The 15,437-nt window shown below is 38.9% G+C and overlaps 1 protein-coding gene across 11 annotated transcripts in view; it reads right to left on the bottom strand.

Annotated features, from left to right (window-relative positions):
- Nucleotides 1-15,437, bottom strand: part of PIEZO2 (piezo type mechanosensitive ion channel component 2) — a 288,110-nt gene that overhangs the window by 78,072 nt on the left and 194,601 nt on the right. For 10 of the 11 annotated variants that reach the window (XM_064433518.1, XM_064433512.1, XM_064433438.1 and 7 more), the window contains exons 10-17: nt 15,141-15,179; nt 13,663-13,801; nt 13,187-13,320; nt 10,865-11,101; nt 5,798-5,921; nt 3,995-4,242; nt 3,183-3,331; nt 2,259-2,432 (exon numbers count right to left, since the gene is read on the bottom strand). In XM_064433518.1, the coding sequence (XP_064289588.1) occupies nt 2,259-2,432; nt 3,183-3,331; nt 3,995-4,242; nt 5,798-5,921; nt 10,865-11,101; nt 13,187-13,320; nt 13,663-13,801; nt 15,141-15,179 (1,244 nt within the window). The remainder of the gene's footprint in view (nt 1-2,258; nt 2,433-3,182; nt 3,332-3,994; nt 4,243-5,797; nt 5,922-10,864; nt 11,102-13,186; nt 13,321-13,662; nt 13,802-15,140; nt 15,180-15,437) is intronic. The other variant, XM_064433497.1, reaches the window with a different exon arrangement.

Below are 15,437 nucleotides of genomic sequence, written 5' to 3'. Positions count from 1 at the left end.
AACTGCACATATATAGGAATCTTGAATCTGTTTTAATTGCCCCTGCAACTTATTGCTAGCATTACTGTTAAGCTGAAGATAGTTGTTATGTTAGTTCTTATCCGGCTTTATGCATCACCAATACAAAGGTCAGCTGTGCTCTTATCGTGAAGCTTTGAACTATAAAGTCAGCTGATGCTCAATACTGATTTAATGCATCAAGGGAAGAAAAGAGTTGGATTTTCATATGCCAGGCAGTGTTAGTAGGAGTGCAAACCAAGAAAACTGTTCTGATTTGGATATTGGTCTGTTAGAGAAGTTAAAGCTTCTCAGGGGGAACAAAGGAAATATGTGATATTTGTGATTTTGAAAATACTGCAAAATGGCAAATGTAGCACATATGACACATTTAACAGTTAAAAATATTTAGCTACTTATGTGACTGTTTAATACAATCTAATACACATTTAGACTCAAAATTAGCATCCTAATGCCAAGATAAAAAAGCTGATGATATCACATAATCTCCTTCATCTGTGACTTTAATAAAAAGCCTGGTACGACAATGAATGTCCACCTTCAGTGTGATATCTCAAGGCTATTTATTTCTGGCAAAAATGTTTGCTCGCAATGCCTTAAAACATTTTGTGTCTTCACCATCAGTTCCATCCTTCAGGAATAAAGTGACTCTAGTCACAGTGATCCTCTTCATGCCACCATTTGGAAAGCTGTATAATATTCTTGTATCTTTCATGTGTAATGGGAAGATTATCAAGTAGCAGTTGCACAGGCAAAGTGAACCCATCAAAATCCTATGAGTGCCTCAGGGTCTTTTTATTCTGTGTCTATTGTGTCACATTAGGAGGGAGGTGGAAACTTCCTCTGTTACTCAGCACAAGGGCAAACTTTGGGCTGCCAGAGAGCTTGCAGAGTTACTGCAAACTGTAAAGCATTCCCCCAAATGCCAATTTCAGCTCAGACACGTATCTGGGCTCTGTTTTCAGGACTTGGCCAATTCTGAGCTCTTAACATGTACCTACTGCTGCACAAGTCCACTATGGGCAAGGGAAGTTTGCTCACAGGCCATTACAAAAGCGCCCTTGAATCTACCATCACATTTAGCAATTCAAGAAGAGCAACAGGAGAGCTATTACACAGACAGACATCTAAAAGTTAAGTTTAATCCTCCCCACATCTTTATTAGGAAATTTTATCAAGTTTGATCAGTTCTGGTCTTAGCAATTTTTTAAACACAGAAACTGGAAGCATTCCATTAAAATGGAGCTTATTCTTGTGGCACAAACTTGCACCATACACTGTGAAGTAGCCTCATATCAAATTTAATGTATGAAAAATATCTGAAATGTTTTTAAAATCTTGCATAACCTAGAACACAATTCCCTGTTAAGTAACTGGCATAATTCCCTGTGGCATTATTTCCTGTGGTCTATGTGGTGCTATGCAGCCAGTCCCTCTTCACAGAAGTGCAGCTGAGATACACCTATCACTAGACAGGTGAACATTCTAAAAATGGGGTCTAAATTACTTGCTTTCAAATAATGAACATAATTGTTATTGCATAATATAACACTATGTACTACAAAACCATTTCTCTCTCTTATACTCCTGGCTGAGGATCCTAGGCCAGATTGGTTTTTATGAAGGAAAATATATAAGAATTGAACACCAGAAAAGTGATGTCCCAGATTCATGAAAAAATGCTAATGAACGTCTGGATGAAATCACCAAATGTCTAGCATAGCCAAGGGTCAGTACTATGAAAAGTAACAGAAATTCGGAATTTTTCCGTTTCTGAAGTTCAACTTTATGAAAAGGCCTAACTGTTCAATCAAAATGTGGTGATTTCCACAGATCTCCAAATCTTCATGTGGACCTCAAAAAGGATGTTGAAAAAAAAGAAGTGACCCAAAATAAAAGCTGTATTTCTTATTACTGACAGGAACACATATACAAAAGGGCACACACAGTAATTAAGCACCTAACTTCCAGTAAAGGTCAAAGACAATTAAACAAAAATATAAATATCATTAGTACCTTTGAAAAGGTATCTTAAAGTGAAAAAGTTCAGTATGTAGGGGAAAATGGGGAGAGACAGATACTTTGGTTGTAGTGGGGTGCTGGATACTGTGCGCCTTCTTTTTAAGCCAGATAGTCATAGCAAAGGCAAATAATATCTACTGAAAAGTGAGCATTACAAGATAGTCAGAAGCAGCACTTCCATAGAGATGATCAATAATTCCATTTACTTTGCTTCTTACCTGTAAATAGTGTTGTCCTGTTTGCTGGTTACAGCTTTTAAATCAGTGATCTGCAGAAACCGATCATGGAAATAGTGAAGGTGTAAGATACACACCAGTAGGAAGGAGGTGGGGATAAAGATGCGTGTGAATAGATCAGCCACAGAAAACTGTTTTAAGCCAAGGTCCTCTAGTCTGGAAAAAAAAAAAAGTATTCCACTAAGGCATCTTTTCATATAAAATATTCTTTCCATGAGACATTTCTACAAATTATTTGCAATAGAAAATAAGGGGATGGTAATTTTTGCATGGTTTTGGTTTCTAAAATTCTCCCAAACTAGCAAGTTTTATGATGCAAGTATCTTGTGTTCGGACTCAGTAATGTAGAGAGGTACTGTAAAAGTACAGTCAAATGAACAAACCCTGCCACAGAGCTCTTGAATCAGATGAGTTTTCTCTGACTGGAGATCCTGCACTGGAGATCCACTCATATTGTTTATACTTTCCAGTGTAAGCTCCTCTTGAGAAATGCCCAACTCATCATTAGGATGAAGAATCCCAGTACTCCTTATCAACTGGAGAGCAGGTTCACCTTCATCAGTTCCAAACATCCTGCAGATCTACCCTTAATCTTTCCCTGGATCTGCGTCCTATAGTCAAAGTGGTGAAGAGAAGTATTGGCACTGTATTGAGAACAGAAGCAATCCAAAAGTCTAAGCAGCCAATTGGAGAAAACACAACTCTGAGCTCCTCTCTTGGTCTTGCTCACTTCTATGGTTACACCAATAAATTTATGGCTTCATAACTGAGTGCCTAAAATCAGCTATGCCTGAGAATGGCTGCATGGCATTTTTCTCCCTTAATAAGGAAGACTACTCTCAGGTCCTTCCATCACACTGAACTCAGATAAAAGATACAAATAAAAAATTAATCAAAACCACTTACTTCCTTTCATCCAGACCTGTCATGTTCTTCCACAACCCAGGGAATGACTCAAACTGGTATGTGTAGATGAAGATAAGTACCAACATCGTGTAAACAACCACTGACATCCAGAAGTACTTTAAAATCTTTCTCCACCATTCATAGTGTACCTGAAAATCACACACTAAACATGCTGACACATGCTGAAGGCAAAGACACTGATAGAAATATTGACAACATTGTACTATCAAACAAAAATGAAGAATGCTATTTTTCTAACTGGTGTGAAGTAAGCAATGATACCCCCCCAGTGGCAGGCACAGATTTTTGAGATAGTTTTTGGTTCTGATGCAAATGCATTGAAGTAAAGACTTCTGTGCAAAAATGAGACATGGGCCACACACACAAAGTCAGGGACACCTTCAGCCAGCTAATTTCATCACCATTGGGTGATGAAAGTCCAGGAGTAGAGGGACTCCCATGCTCACTGGAGTGTAGAAGCGGTGTGGACCAGCTGTCAAAAAAACTGGTGGCTATGTAGAATGTACATGGACTCAGAATTTTCCACGAAGGTTCCAAAGCTTATGGTGAAGTGGCATGGCAGAGCAGAGGTGCATTGTACCTAATTTACATGCACTTTACCTGTCATTGGCTATAACCAAAAACCAAAGGAAAACTAGTCTTAATCCCTTCAAATAGTCTTATTCTGTTGTGTCTAACTAAAGAACAAGTTCACTGTTCATGAATTCTATTTGGATCTACTTTATTACCAAGCTAAAAGTATGAACAGTTCTATTCAAGGATAAAATTCAGTTAACACAGTTCTCCCTTACCTGGTAGAGGGCTACACAGAAGAGGAACAGTACCATGTAGATGATTTTGTACATGACAATTGTACCCTCAAAGCTGACAAAGAAGAACATGCCCCCACAGACGTAAATCCAGTACTTGATTAACATAGCCATCACCAGCTTCCCCAAAACTTTCATAATATCCTGTTCATCGTCCTCCTCTCCCTCCTCCTCCTCTTCCTTCTCCTCTTCCTGTTCTTCTGACACTTCTCCCTCTTGCGACTCCTCTTCTGCAAATACAGAGTCACATTTGGCCTGTCTCTTCTGGGGACTTTTAGTAAGAATTTAAATGGGTGGAAAGTAAAATCTCTGCATACAACACAGAAACTTAAAACTCAATATTCACAAGAGACTGTAATTCCTAATCATGCATGACTCCAGAGCAAGGAAAAGGGTTTTAACTTTGTATGAGCTTAAACCTGCTGCTGGAGCCATAGGGCACATGGCTATACATCCTTACCAAACACCCACCTTCACTTTGTCTGAAATGTCAGCAGCTGCAGTGGAAAATTAGAGCTTAAGGGATGCATAATGGATAACAGCCAAAACACTTTCCATATACTCATACTCTCAAGTAAGCAACCTTTTAAATTGGAAAACAAAGAAACCACCAGAAACCTCTTGAGTTTAAACTCTCACTTGGTATTCAAACCTCTCCCTTTGAGTTTCATCCTTTAGATAATATTGTATTTATCCTCAAAAACTACAAGCAAGGGAAAACCTTAACATAAACCCAAAGAAGCTTAAAAATATAAATGCTGCACTAACACTGCTGTTTTTTAAAAAAACCTATCATTTATCCAAGATTTTGTGCTGCATCTGGGCCAGAAAAGAAAAGCTGCTTTGGCCCTGTGAAGAGACCAATATTCCCCAGTTATTAACCTTATGAAGTATGTGGAGGGCAGGGTAAGTGACCCCCAGCAGCAAGTACATGTGCAAGTATCTAGATAACAGGGCTCGCCAGAACCACAGTACAGTTGTTTTTCTTTCCATTGAGAGCAATATTGAAACTTCACCATCAAGAGGCTTGCCCTCTCCTTTTGTCACACTCACCATCCCCCTCCTCAGGCTCTTGTCTTGAAAATCCTTGTAGTACAGCTTTGACACTGATCAGATGTTTTACTGAGACAAGGATTGTAATTAATCAGAGACAAAACCACACCACTGCTTCCAGAGCTCACTTTCTACCATTTCAGTGCACTGAACTTTTTCAGTGTAAGATCCAGAGAGAGCAAGGAATGTTTGGAGGAACATGTGTCCAGTAGCAAAAGAAAGAACAGGTCACTGAGCTATTAGGTAAGCTGAATCTATGAAAGTAAACTTTGCTCTCAGGTGTGCTTGAGCCCCTCCACTTAAAAAATACATGCTTGTTTTTTCCACTGAAATTTGTAGTTTAACTTCTGTGTCTGTATAAAAGTTTATGTACCAACACAACTTTCAAGGAATTTAACAACTTTTCCTAGGTAAACTCATCTCCTGTGGTTAAACTTTAGGGCAATTAATCCCCTGGTTTGAGTTGGGAACATAGCAGTAAACTGATCATTTGAAATTTTGATGATCTTTCTAAAATGAGTAATTTTATTACCTTCCAGTAAAGAACATTTCATATGAATTTCTAAAGTTCAAAAGTGTTTTACTTCTATATCTTAGAGATAGCTGCACACAGATTTTATAATATCTTTCTTAGCTAATAACAGATACCTTGCTAATTGCTTTCAGCATCAGAGAAACGCAGTAACTGGAACTTCTATCATGACTGAAGGACTAAATTGGATCTGGCTTTACCTTTTTCTTCATTTTCTTCACTTCCAACTTTGACCTCAGATAAAGTAGCTTCTTTTAGCCGAAGCGCTTTCTGTTCAGTAAGGTGTTGCCTAAGCAGTAGCCAGAAAGTAATTGTGAAAAGAATCTGCAAACAAAAATCAAAACAAAACCAACAGACTAATTGTGTATCCTATGTCCTACTGATACAAGCATAGGTTTTCACAAATTTTGCATGCCTTTGTTTTCTCTGTCTCTCAGGAAATGGCAGCAATGGCACCGGTGTCAAAGTTGCATCTTACAGCAAGTTATATTATTTAGGAAACATCCTGCATTACAGACAATTTTGCTTAATTTGCCCATTTCCACTTCTTAGAGGTATTCATCTATTCCTACCTTGTTTTATTCAGATTTTAACTATTGTCTTGTAAGTTTAGGGATCTTCTTATTATGCATTGATTGATATAATTCCCGTTTGTTGGGCTTTTGTTAATTTTTTACCTTTTTTTCAGGGAAGAAGCACATGCAAGAGTGTATTGTCACTATTATGGTTTTGTACATCATAAGTATTTTGATTTAGGAGGTTTGTTACTTCAAGTGCTTAAACAGAGTTAATTTAAAAATCCTTTTTTTTTGTATGTCTTGCAGTTATAGAAGACCCAGTCAATGTAATATGCCTTGCATTTGCAAAAGTTACAAGAGCTGAGATAGCCTTTAATTCTTTTAAGACCTTCGAGAGATGTTAATTCAGCAACAGCAGGATACCTTAGAAATAAACAGATCTCTTTAATGAAGAGTGCAATTCTGTGTTTTGCAAAAAGCAACATTCAACAGCTTGTAATACCAAGAGATGGACAAAATTTAGAATACCTGTTGTCACACACTTGATTTTGTTTTCTACAAAGTTTTTGATAATTTCCCTTTGCAGAAGGAGATTTATTTCACTACCTAGCTAGAAGAACATTTCAAAGAGAAAATTTCAAAGAGGAAGCATGTAAGAGGCAAATACTTCACACACAATACAATGGCAAGGCCAGTGGTACAATGCATTTTTTATCTAATGCACAAGACCTTAATGGGGAAAAGAATTGCTCCCAGGAGATGGCTTTTTTTATTGACACTGCTGCTAACACTGAGCCGTGGCAGCAGATTGTCAGCCTGTGTGACTTGTCACAGCCTCCCCAGGTACCTCCCGAAGCTCTGGCTTTTGCAACACAAACCTTTGATATTGTAAAACAGATATTTTCTTCTGCAGTGATTAGCTCTAATTTACGCCACATTTACTCCCTTGTTCTACTTAGCATTTCCAGAGCCAGAGCTGGCTCTAAGAAAAGTCTTGAAGGGTTGTAGACCAAATATATGCCTTTACAGTAACCTTACTGTAACCTTTTACAGTATAGATTTTATCTCAATTTCAGGCCAGGAAACACAAATAGCATGCAGACACTTATGCAGAAAGAATTACAGTACACTTCTATTCTTCTTTCTGCAGAATACCAGTCTTCATTTAAATTCAACCGTTATTCAAAGGATTTTAAATTAGGAATAAAGGGGGGTACAGAGTTACTAGTAGAGAAACTACTAAAGAGAGACTGACAGACAAGGTTAACAAGCAAAGGGTGCCTGGGGTGATGTGAACAAAAGGAAATACATAATCAGCAAAACAAGGCTTATGCAGGGTCACTGCAAGCATTTGTATATAAGCAAGACAATTACTTCAACACAGCCTTACAGGGAAACCTGCCAGATTCTTTCTGGGAAAACAGCATGTCAGGTGCCCCTCTGAAGTGCCTGTACTTGAGCCCTGCAGCATGGGGAACAAACCCAAGCAATCAGAGATCTCTGTGCGGGGCTGTAGTCTTGTTGGGATGAGAGAGACAGGGTGTGATGCCTTGAATATTTGCAATACAGAGCTACAGGGAAGCACAGGCCAGAAAGATGCAAAGGTGAAGTTGGGATTTGCACAGCAGCACAGTGGGAATACATAGACTCTGCCTGGGGATGGAGGATGGACTGGGTAATCTGGGAAGAATGCAGACTGGCCATGCATTACAGACATGGTTAGAAAAGTCAAGGCCTGAAACTGAGTCTGGCAAGGTATGTCAAGAGCAACAAGATTTGCTTCTGTACATGCCTCAGTAGAAAAAGGAAGGCTGGGGAAAATTTAGGCCCACTGCTGACACAGGGCATGGAAGAGGCTGAGGTACCAAATGCCTTCTTTGTCTCAGCCTTTGCTAGCAAGACTGGCCTTAAGGAAACACACTATGGAAAAGTCTGAAGCAAGGAAGTCTTCCATTGGTGGAACAGGCTTGGATCAGGGAATATTTAAAGAATGTGGGCATACAAAAGTGCATGGGTCCTGAAGGGATGTGCCCAGGAGCTGACTGGTGTCACTGGTAGAGGTTATTCTCAATGACCTTTCATCAAATGTGGTGATGGGAGAATTGCTGAAGGAGAGCAAATGTCACTCTTATCTTCAAGAAGTTCAAGATGAAGGATCAAGCCTGGACAACTTCACTTCAGTCCCTAGGAGGGTGATAGTGGTGAGATGTTGGAAAAGGCTTCCTAGAGAAGCTGTGGATGCTCTATCATTGAAAGTGTCCAATGTCAGGCTAGATGGAACTTTGAGCAATGTGATCTAGTGAAAGATGTCCCTGCCTATGGCAGGGGGATTGGACTAGATGATCTTGAAAGGTCCCTGCTGACCCCAAACCATTTTGTGATTCTAATGTGATGGAGGAGCTAATCCTGAAAAACATTTCCAGGCAAATGAAGGTTGAGAAAACCATCAGGAATAGTCAGAGTGTATCCATTTGGGGCAAGTCATGCTTGATCAGCTTCATAAGCTTTTATGATAAAATGACTGACCTGGTAGATGAGAGGAGAGCAGCAGATAGTGTCTCTTACTTAGACTCGAGACAGAAACTGCCTCCCATAAAGTGGTCAGGGGGAAGCTGATGGAGTGTGGGCTGGATGAGCAGAAAGTGAGCTGAACTGAAAACAGCTGAGCTCAGAGGGCAGTGATCAATGGCATAAAGTCTACTTGGAGGTCCATAATTAGCAATGTGCCCTAGGGGTCAGTACTGAACCCAGTCTTGTTCAACATCTTCATTTTTGATCCAGACAGTGGGGGAGAGTGTACCCTTGCTGAGTTTACTGATAACATACACCTGGGAGGAGTGGCTGATTCACCAGAGTCATGCTGGCATCCAGCAGGACCTCGACAGGCAGGAGAGAGGGGCTGGATAGAGGGGCTGGAACATCAGGGCATTCAACAAGATGAAGTCAGGGAATTCAACAAGATGAAGTCCTGCACCTGGGGAGGAAGAACCAGCTGATGTACCATTAGGTGTTGGGGTCCGACCAGCTGGAGAGTAGTTTGGCAGAAACAGCCCGTAGATCCTGGTGGATAACAAGTTACAAGTAAGCCAGCAATGTGCCCTTACGATAAAGAATGTTAATGGCTGCATTAGGAGGTGTTGAGAGCAGGTTGAAGAAAGGTGATTCTTCTTACTCAGCACAATTTGAGTGCTGTGCCCTGTTCTGGCACCCCAGTACAAGAGAGATGGATGTACAGGAGAGTCCAGCTGAATGGCCATGAAGGGACTGGAACATCTCTCCGATGTAAAAGACAAAGCTCAGGAGGAATCTCATTCAATGTCTATAAATATCTAAAGGGAGGTGTGAAGAGGCTGGAGCCAGACTCTTTTCAGGGGTGCCCAGTGATGGGGCCAGAGGCAATAGGCACAAAATGAAACATGGGAGGTTCCCTCTGAACATCAGGAAACCCTTTTTTTCCTGTGAGGGTAACTGAGCACCAGCACAGGTTGCCCCAGGATGTAACAAGAGTTTCCACTCATAGGGATATTCAAAAGCCATCTAGGCATGGTCCTGGGCAATCAAGTATAGATGGCTCTGCTTGAGAGTTGGACCAATGACCTCCAGAAGTCTTTTTGGCTTCAGCTATTGTGTGATTCTGTGAAAGTTATGGAGTGCATTCAATTCAGCCTAAAAAACCCCACTAAACACCTAATGGCTTTATGGATGTGGCCAAATCACCATATACACACACTAGCTTCCTTTCTTGACAGCATCTGTTTTTAGACAACATATTTGATGATATAGCCAATAAGAAATAATATCAAAGGAATGAAGTATTAAGACAGTTAAAATTCCTTATGAAGTCACTGAAAAAAATGCAGAACTTCTCTTGCAGAACCCCTCGAGCTTTATCCCTCTTACCAAACTAGCCCTACTGTTACAAGATAAATAATACAACACTGACTGACTTTCAAATGCATTAAAGACCCAGAAATGGTTGTCCAAAAGGTATTGCCAACAAGGAAGATGTCATACAGAATCAACTTAAATTGTAATTAGGGGTCACAAGGGAAGTGATCCACTTAGCACAGGGGGAGCAATGCCAACTAGATACACTCCCTGAGATGCCCCTCTTGGGTGCTCTAGGAAAAAACATTATTTTTGCTCAGTCCCTTCTCCAGGAGAAAAATTGCAGAACAAAATGTTTTTACAAGACATTAAAGAAAAAAATCTATCATGCACTGGGGTCAGAAAATTCTCTCGATTCTAACCTAAAATGGATTTCAACTTGTGCTAATTCAGGTGCAAGAATAAAGAATTAAAACTCAGCCACCCACAGCTATGTGCTGCTGATTGTGCCAAACCATTAGGGACTGAGTAGTATTGGAAATTGCAATGACAACACAGTTCCAGTTGCCATCATAGTCACAGACAGATCTGACATCCCATGGGTATTAATCTAGAGAATCAAATAACATCTAGTTTTGAGTCCAGTTTATAAAACCAAACAAGTGAGCAATTTCAATCCACCAAGTATTTTCTACACAATTATCATGAAAACCTAAAAGGTGTCTGAACCATTTACTCTAGTATTAGCTTAATATGCAAGAAGCAGCTTTCTGAAGACTCTTTCTAATGACTTACCCTTTACTTTAGAATTGCTGCTGAATACTGTGAATGTACTCTTAAAGAAATGACAAGAGATCCATATTTTTATCACAATATATTTTGTGGTTTCATAAATAAATCTCAGCTGTTTGTTACACTTACCTTTGATGCCAGCTCCCCAGGTTCCTTTCTTTTTAAAAATCCAGATACTTGAGGAAGTTCATCATTCTTGAGCTCAATACTCCATATATACTGTAATATTAGCAGTAAATTTCCATAAAAAACCATGAATGGTGAACTGATCATGGCATATTTCCTTCGGTCCCGAATCATCCACAATGTGCAAGACCAGATCAGTAACACAAAAGTCAACCAGCTGTGATAGGTGATGCTCCATGCCTTGTGAAAGGAGGAAAGAGAGGAAAAAATGTCCACAGATGCATTCAGGAAAAACACAGATGCAGCTTTCCAGTTACACTTCATTTACAGTTCTTTACTCATCATGTATTTTCATTTTCATCAGACTCTCATCCATATTGATCACCTACTGGACCAGCTAAAATAAACCCCTTGGAGAACATGCAGAAAGCAGATTCTGAGGGCAAACCCTTCATGCATTAGCTGCACTTTGTAAGCAGACTCATTGCTTCTCATTACACCAAACTAAAAGAGATGGAAAATAAAGATTAAAGTGGCACAGAATTTTTTCTTGCAAATAGAATTCAGACTAGGAATGCCAAAACCAAATCAATGGGTACTGCATTGAAGGCCTTTGACAGCATTACAAAGCAGCATTAACTCCCTACTGCTCTAGCTTTTGTGGAATCAGTTTAAAATGGAAAGCTATGGTGTATACCCACCCAATCTGAAGAACATTTAGTCTGCAGTAGCTGTGGTAGATTATCTGAGTACTCACAACTACAGAACATTTTCTGCAGCTTTCAGAATTTTGTTTTCGAAAACTTCTCTATTAAACACTGAAGAAAAGGATTTAGGGGTTTAAGCATTTTTTTATCTACATGGTGTTATTGATTTAGGACTAAATTTAGCTGTGTATCTGCTGCTATAACTGTGGAGCAACTGTCAATAAAGCATTAAAAAAATTATTAAACATTAAGAATATTTCTATTAGGTTAGCTTAACCCTCCAGGAAATTGTGTCTTTTAAGGGTATGTGAAAAACAGTGATATGCTACTTCTCCATCCTCACATGAGAAAATAGCCTATACTGAGCTGTATTTGGCTGTAGTATAAATGGAATTTCCATCAGAGCACACCACAAATAAAGTCATAAATTAATTTGGATCACATAAAATCAGAATATGTCATGAAGATAAAAGTTAGCATTAAATTACAAGTAAGTTTTTAAAATATACAGTCTCCTTTTATATTGAGAGCTATAACCCTGGGAATTAATTAAGAGGGAAATGCAGACCAGGTCTAGTAGAAGGTGTCTGTGTTCAAGGCAGAGGGGTTGGAACTAGATAACTCTTAAGATCCTTCCAACTCAAACCATTCTATGATCCTTAGATCATAGAAGTACATGGGCTTAAAAAATATTAAAAAAGTTACTGTGTCAATATGAAATTAATTAACTACTTGATAATAACTCAGAATGCATCAATCCAGATCTATATTTTGCACAAAGAGCCTGCCTTATTTACAGGGGAAACTTTTTCTGTAAAAAGACAGCCAATAAAGTTTGAAACTTTATGCAAAAGAGAGGCAGCCAAGGTAATTTGTTTTACCATTTTTAATGCAAAATTGGGCCAAGAAGCTTTATGGTTAATTTCATCATAGTTGAAACTTCTCCAAAACAGTAAAAGCAAAGCTTGCATTGGGAATATAGAAAGACATCTAATCATTATGTGGAAACCTTGGTATAATGCAGCTCAAAGTATTTGCAACAAGTAGGCTTAAAAACAAGCAACAGCATGAAAAAGAGAAAAAAGGGGAACAAGTAAACATGAAAGTCTGCCTTGGCACAAAGTTGTATTTTCCTTGAGATCTTTCTGTGTCAACACAGGAAATCAGGCTTTACAGATCCTTTCTTCTCAGAGTCATTGGATGCATACATTGCCTGAATTAGGAACCGTAATTTTACAGTTTTCTGTATCAGTATGACATACATTAATTTTACAGGTAAATTTCTGAGTGGTGCAAACACGTGATAAACCTGCTTGTGCAGGAGCTTGGGAATCAATAGAAAACTGAGGCACAGTGGTTTTCTGGTATTCAACGGACAACAAAGCCTGGGGCTCCCACTCCTGGAAACGTGTTGTCTTATTTAAAGGCCTGTAACAGGCCTAGGAATTATACATTAATAACCAAAAATGGGCTCAAAATTATGCAGACACCATCTTAATATTTTTTAAGCCTGATACAAAGACTTGCTGAAAACCAACCAATGAGACTACTTTCAGAAAAACATGGAGAAGACACTTTCATAAAATCAACAGCATTCTTTTTGTTACTAAGTACTTACCATCATAGCTATCAGAGCACAAATGTAGCTTTGTTTCATGATAAATTGAAACACAGAGACCAGGGCATGTAATTTAACATTTTCCTTTTCCTCCTGAGTAATTTCCTCTTCTTCTTCCTCCTCCTCTTCCTTTTCTAAGTAGAAAAAGAAATTCTTATTTCTTATTATTAAATTCCTAATTCTTATTTCCATGCTGGTGTAAAGACAGTACACGCATCCTCTCCTGAAATTACTTTTCTTGCAATCACACTGATGGCTAATTCAAATCACTGTGTTGGTAGGCAAAGTATTTTGGATGGTATACACCTAGAGCCCAGTTTACAAAACTGTCGTATGGGTATCCATCATTGCAAGGTGACAGCAGTTATTTAACTTTAACAGGACAAAGAGTTTACCAAAATGACAAGAAATGCAGTGACTGGAGATACAGAAGAAAAACACATGGAAAAAATGACAATTCCTAGGCAATTTACTACCTGACACGCCATCCGAGGGCTCCCACTTGTACTGTGGTGTGGAGTACATGTCTGCTTTGGCTGGACCATTTTCTAGAGGCAGGGCAGGGTGGATGGTGTGATAGTCAGCAGGGCTCCCGTTCACTGTTACCAGCAGCACCTGCCAGGACACCGGAGAGAGGTACTGCATTCACCGTGGCTCTTAGAGGAGGGGGACTCCTACTTCTGTGTTTTGCTACTCTTGGAGTGCCAATGTTAAAAGAGGCTAACAAGCAGCTGCAGTTGCTTCCAAGAAACTGATAGGTTATAGTCCTGTTGCATGCAAAATTAACACAGAACAGCTTCCAAAATTTATTGCTGTTAAGACTTTATGTCATACCAATAGAAGTAACCAAAAATTCATCCTTCTTCTTAGGTAAACTACTACATCAGCATTTTCAGACTTCAGTTCACATAGAAATATTTCCAGTAGTTATTAAAATAACGGCTATAAATGACTTCCCAATTTGAATTATTAGTGGTGAGATCTATATTTGCAGCTGTTAATAAAACCATTTGTGGTAATAATTGTTATCGATTGCACATTTTTGTCACTTGGTAGTGCTAATTCAACACTCTTCCATTGCTTTACTTTTGTGCCTTCAATTTCAGCCCTTCTGCTTGTTTGGATAAGGGCTCCAGCAATCACAATCACCAATAACTTTCCTATTGGCAGAAATTCACATGCAATGGGTTAGTGATGGCAATACGTGCTCAAGACTGACTTCTGCTCAGGCTGTGAGACAGGAGCATATCTTGCTTGTCAAAACTATTCACAGGCATGTGCAACAGCCTGTGAACTGTTTCAGAATAGTGTCTGGGTTATGTTCAGTCATATCCAGCTGCACCAAGTACAGACCATGGAGCATGTTTAGATTAGGCTATGGATGCTTCTAAAATTCATCTTCATCTCCATTCTTCTGTGTGTGCTAAAGAGAGGGGACATTTCTGCTTTCAGAGTCTGCTAAGGTCTATAGCAGTCAAGATAAATGGATCATTTGCTTGATCTCTGATCAAATAAAAACTTGTATTTTCTGTAATCTGTAAATTGAACTCATATGTGCTGTCGGTCATGCTTTAAGGGCCTCAGCATTCCAACACGAATGAAATTAAAAAAAATATAGCAAAGAAACTAAATCAAATTTAAAGGTGGCTTGCATTAGAAAGCATATATTCATATCTTATTCAAACCCAATGAAATAGCAAAGATCGTTTGCCAGTTGGTACTACTACAAGTAGCTTAATTTCAAGTGACCAATCAATGGTTTCTCAGGGAAATTATTAAGGAAGCAGAAGAAATTTACATTTAGGGTAATCAATATTATAGGGTAAATGGCAGGCTAACCATAAATCTAGAAGTTTTACAAATGTCATCTAAGGTTTTATCTGTATGTATCATTGTCTGTATTTACACACATTGAGAAGAACTGCAAAATTACAAAGACTAGTAGTATACTAACATCCGATGGCTTGTATTCATCTTGGGTCATTGACAGAAGCTGCAAAAAGCAATGCAAGAACAAATTATTACAGAAGCACAGCTCAAGCATTAGTATGTTTGACTTCTTGAATACGTGCATGCATATGTGCTGACTTTTGCAGATTTGCACCAAGAAATTCAGAAAGAAATCTTAAAAAGTCAGCAGAATTGTACAATACAATAAAATTGTATTCAGTGTGTCATAGCATTGACATAATTTTACTGTATGTTCCTGTGAATTTTAAACCAGAACTGAGAATGTTGCATTGAAATTTTG

Source organism: Passer domesticus, chromosome 1 (assembly GCF_036417665.1).
Source record: "Passer domesticus isolate bPasDom1 chromosome 1, bPasDom1.hap1, whole genome shotgun sequence".
In the NCBI taxonomy this organism is placed as follows: Eukaryota; Metazoa; Chordata; class Aves; order Passeriformes; family Passeridae; genus Passer; species Passer domesticus.
This window is presented reverse-complemented; position numbering and strand designations above follow the sequence as displayed.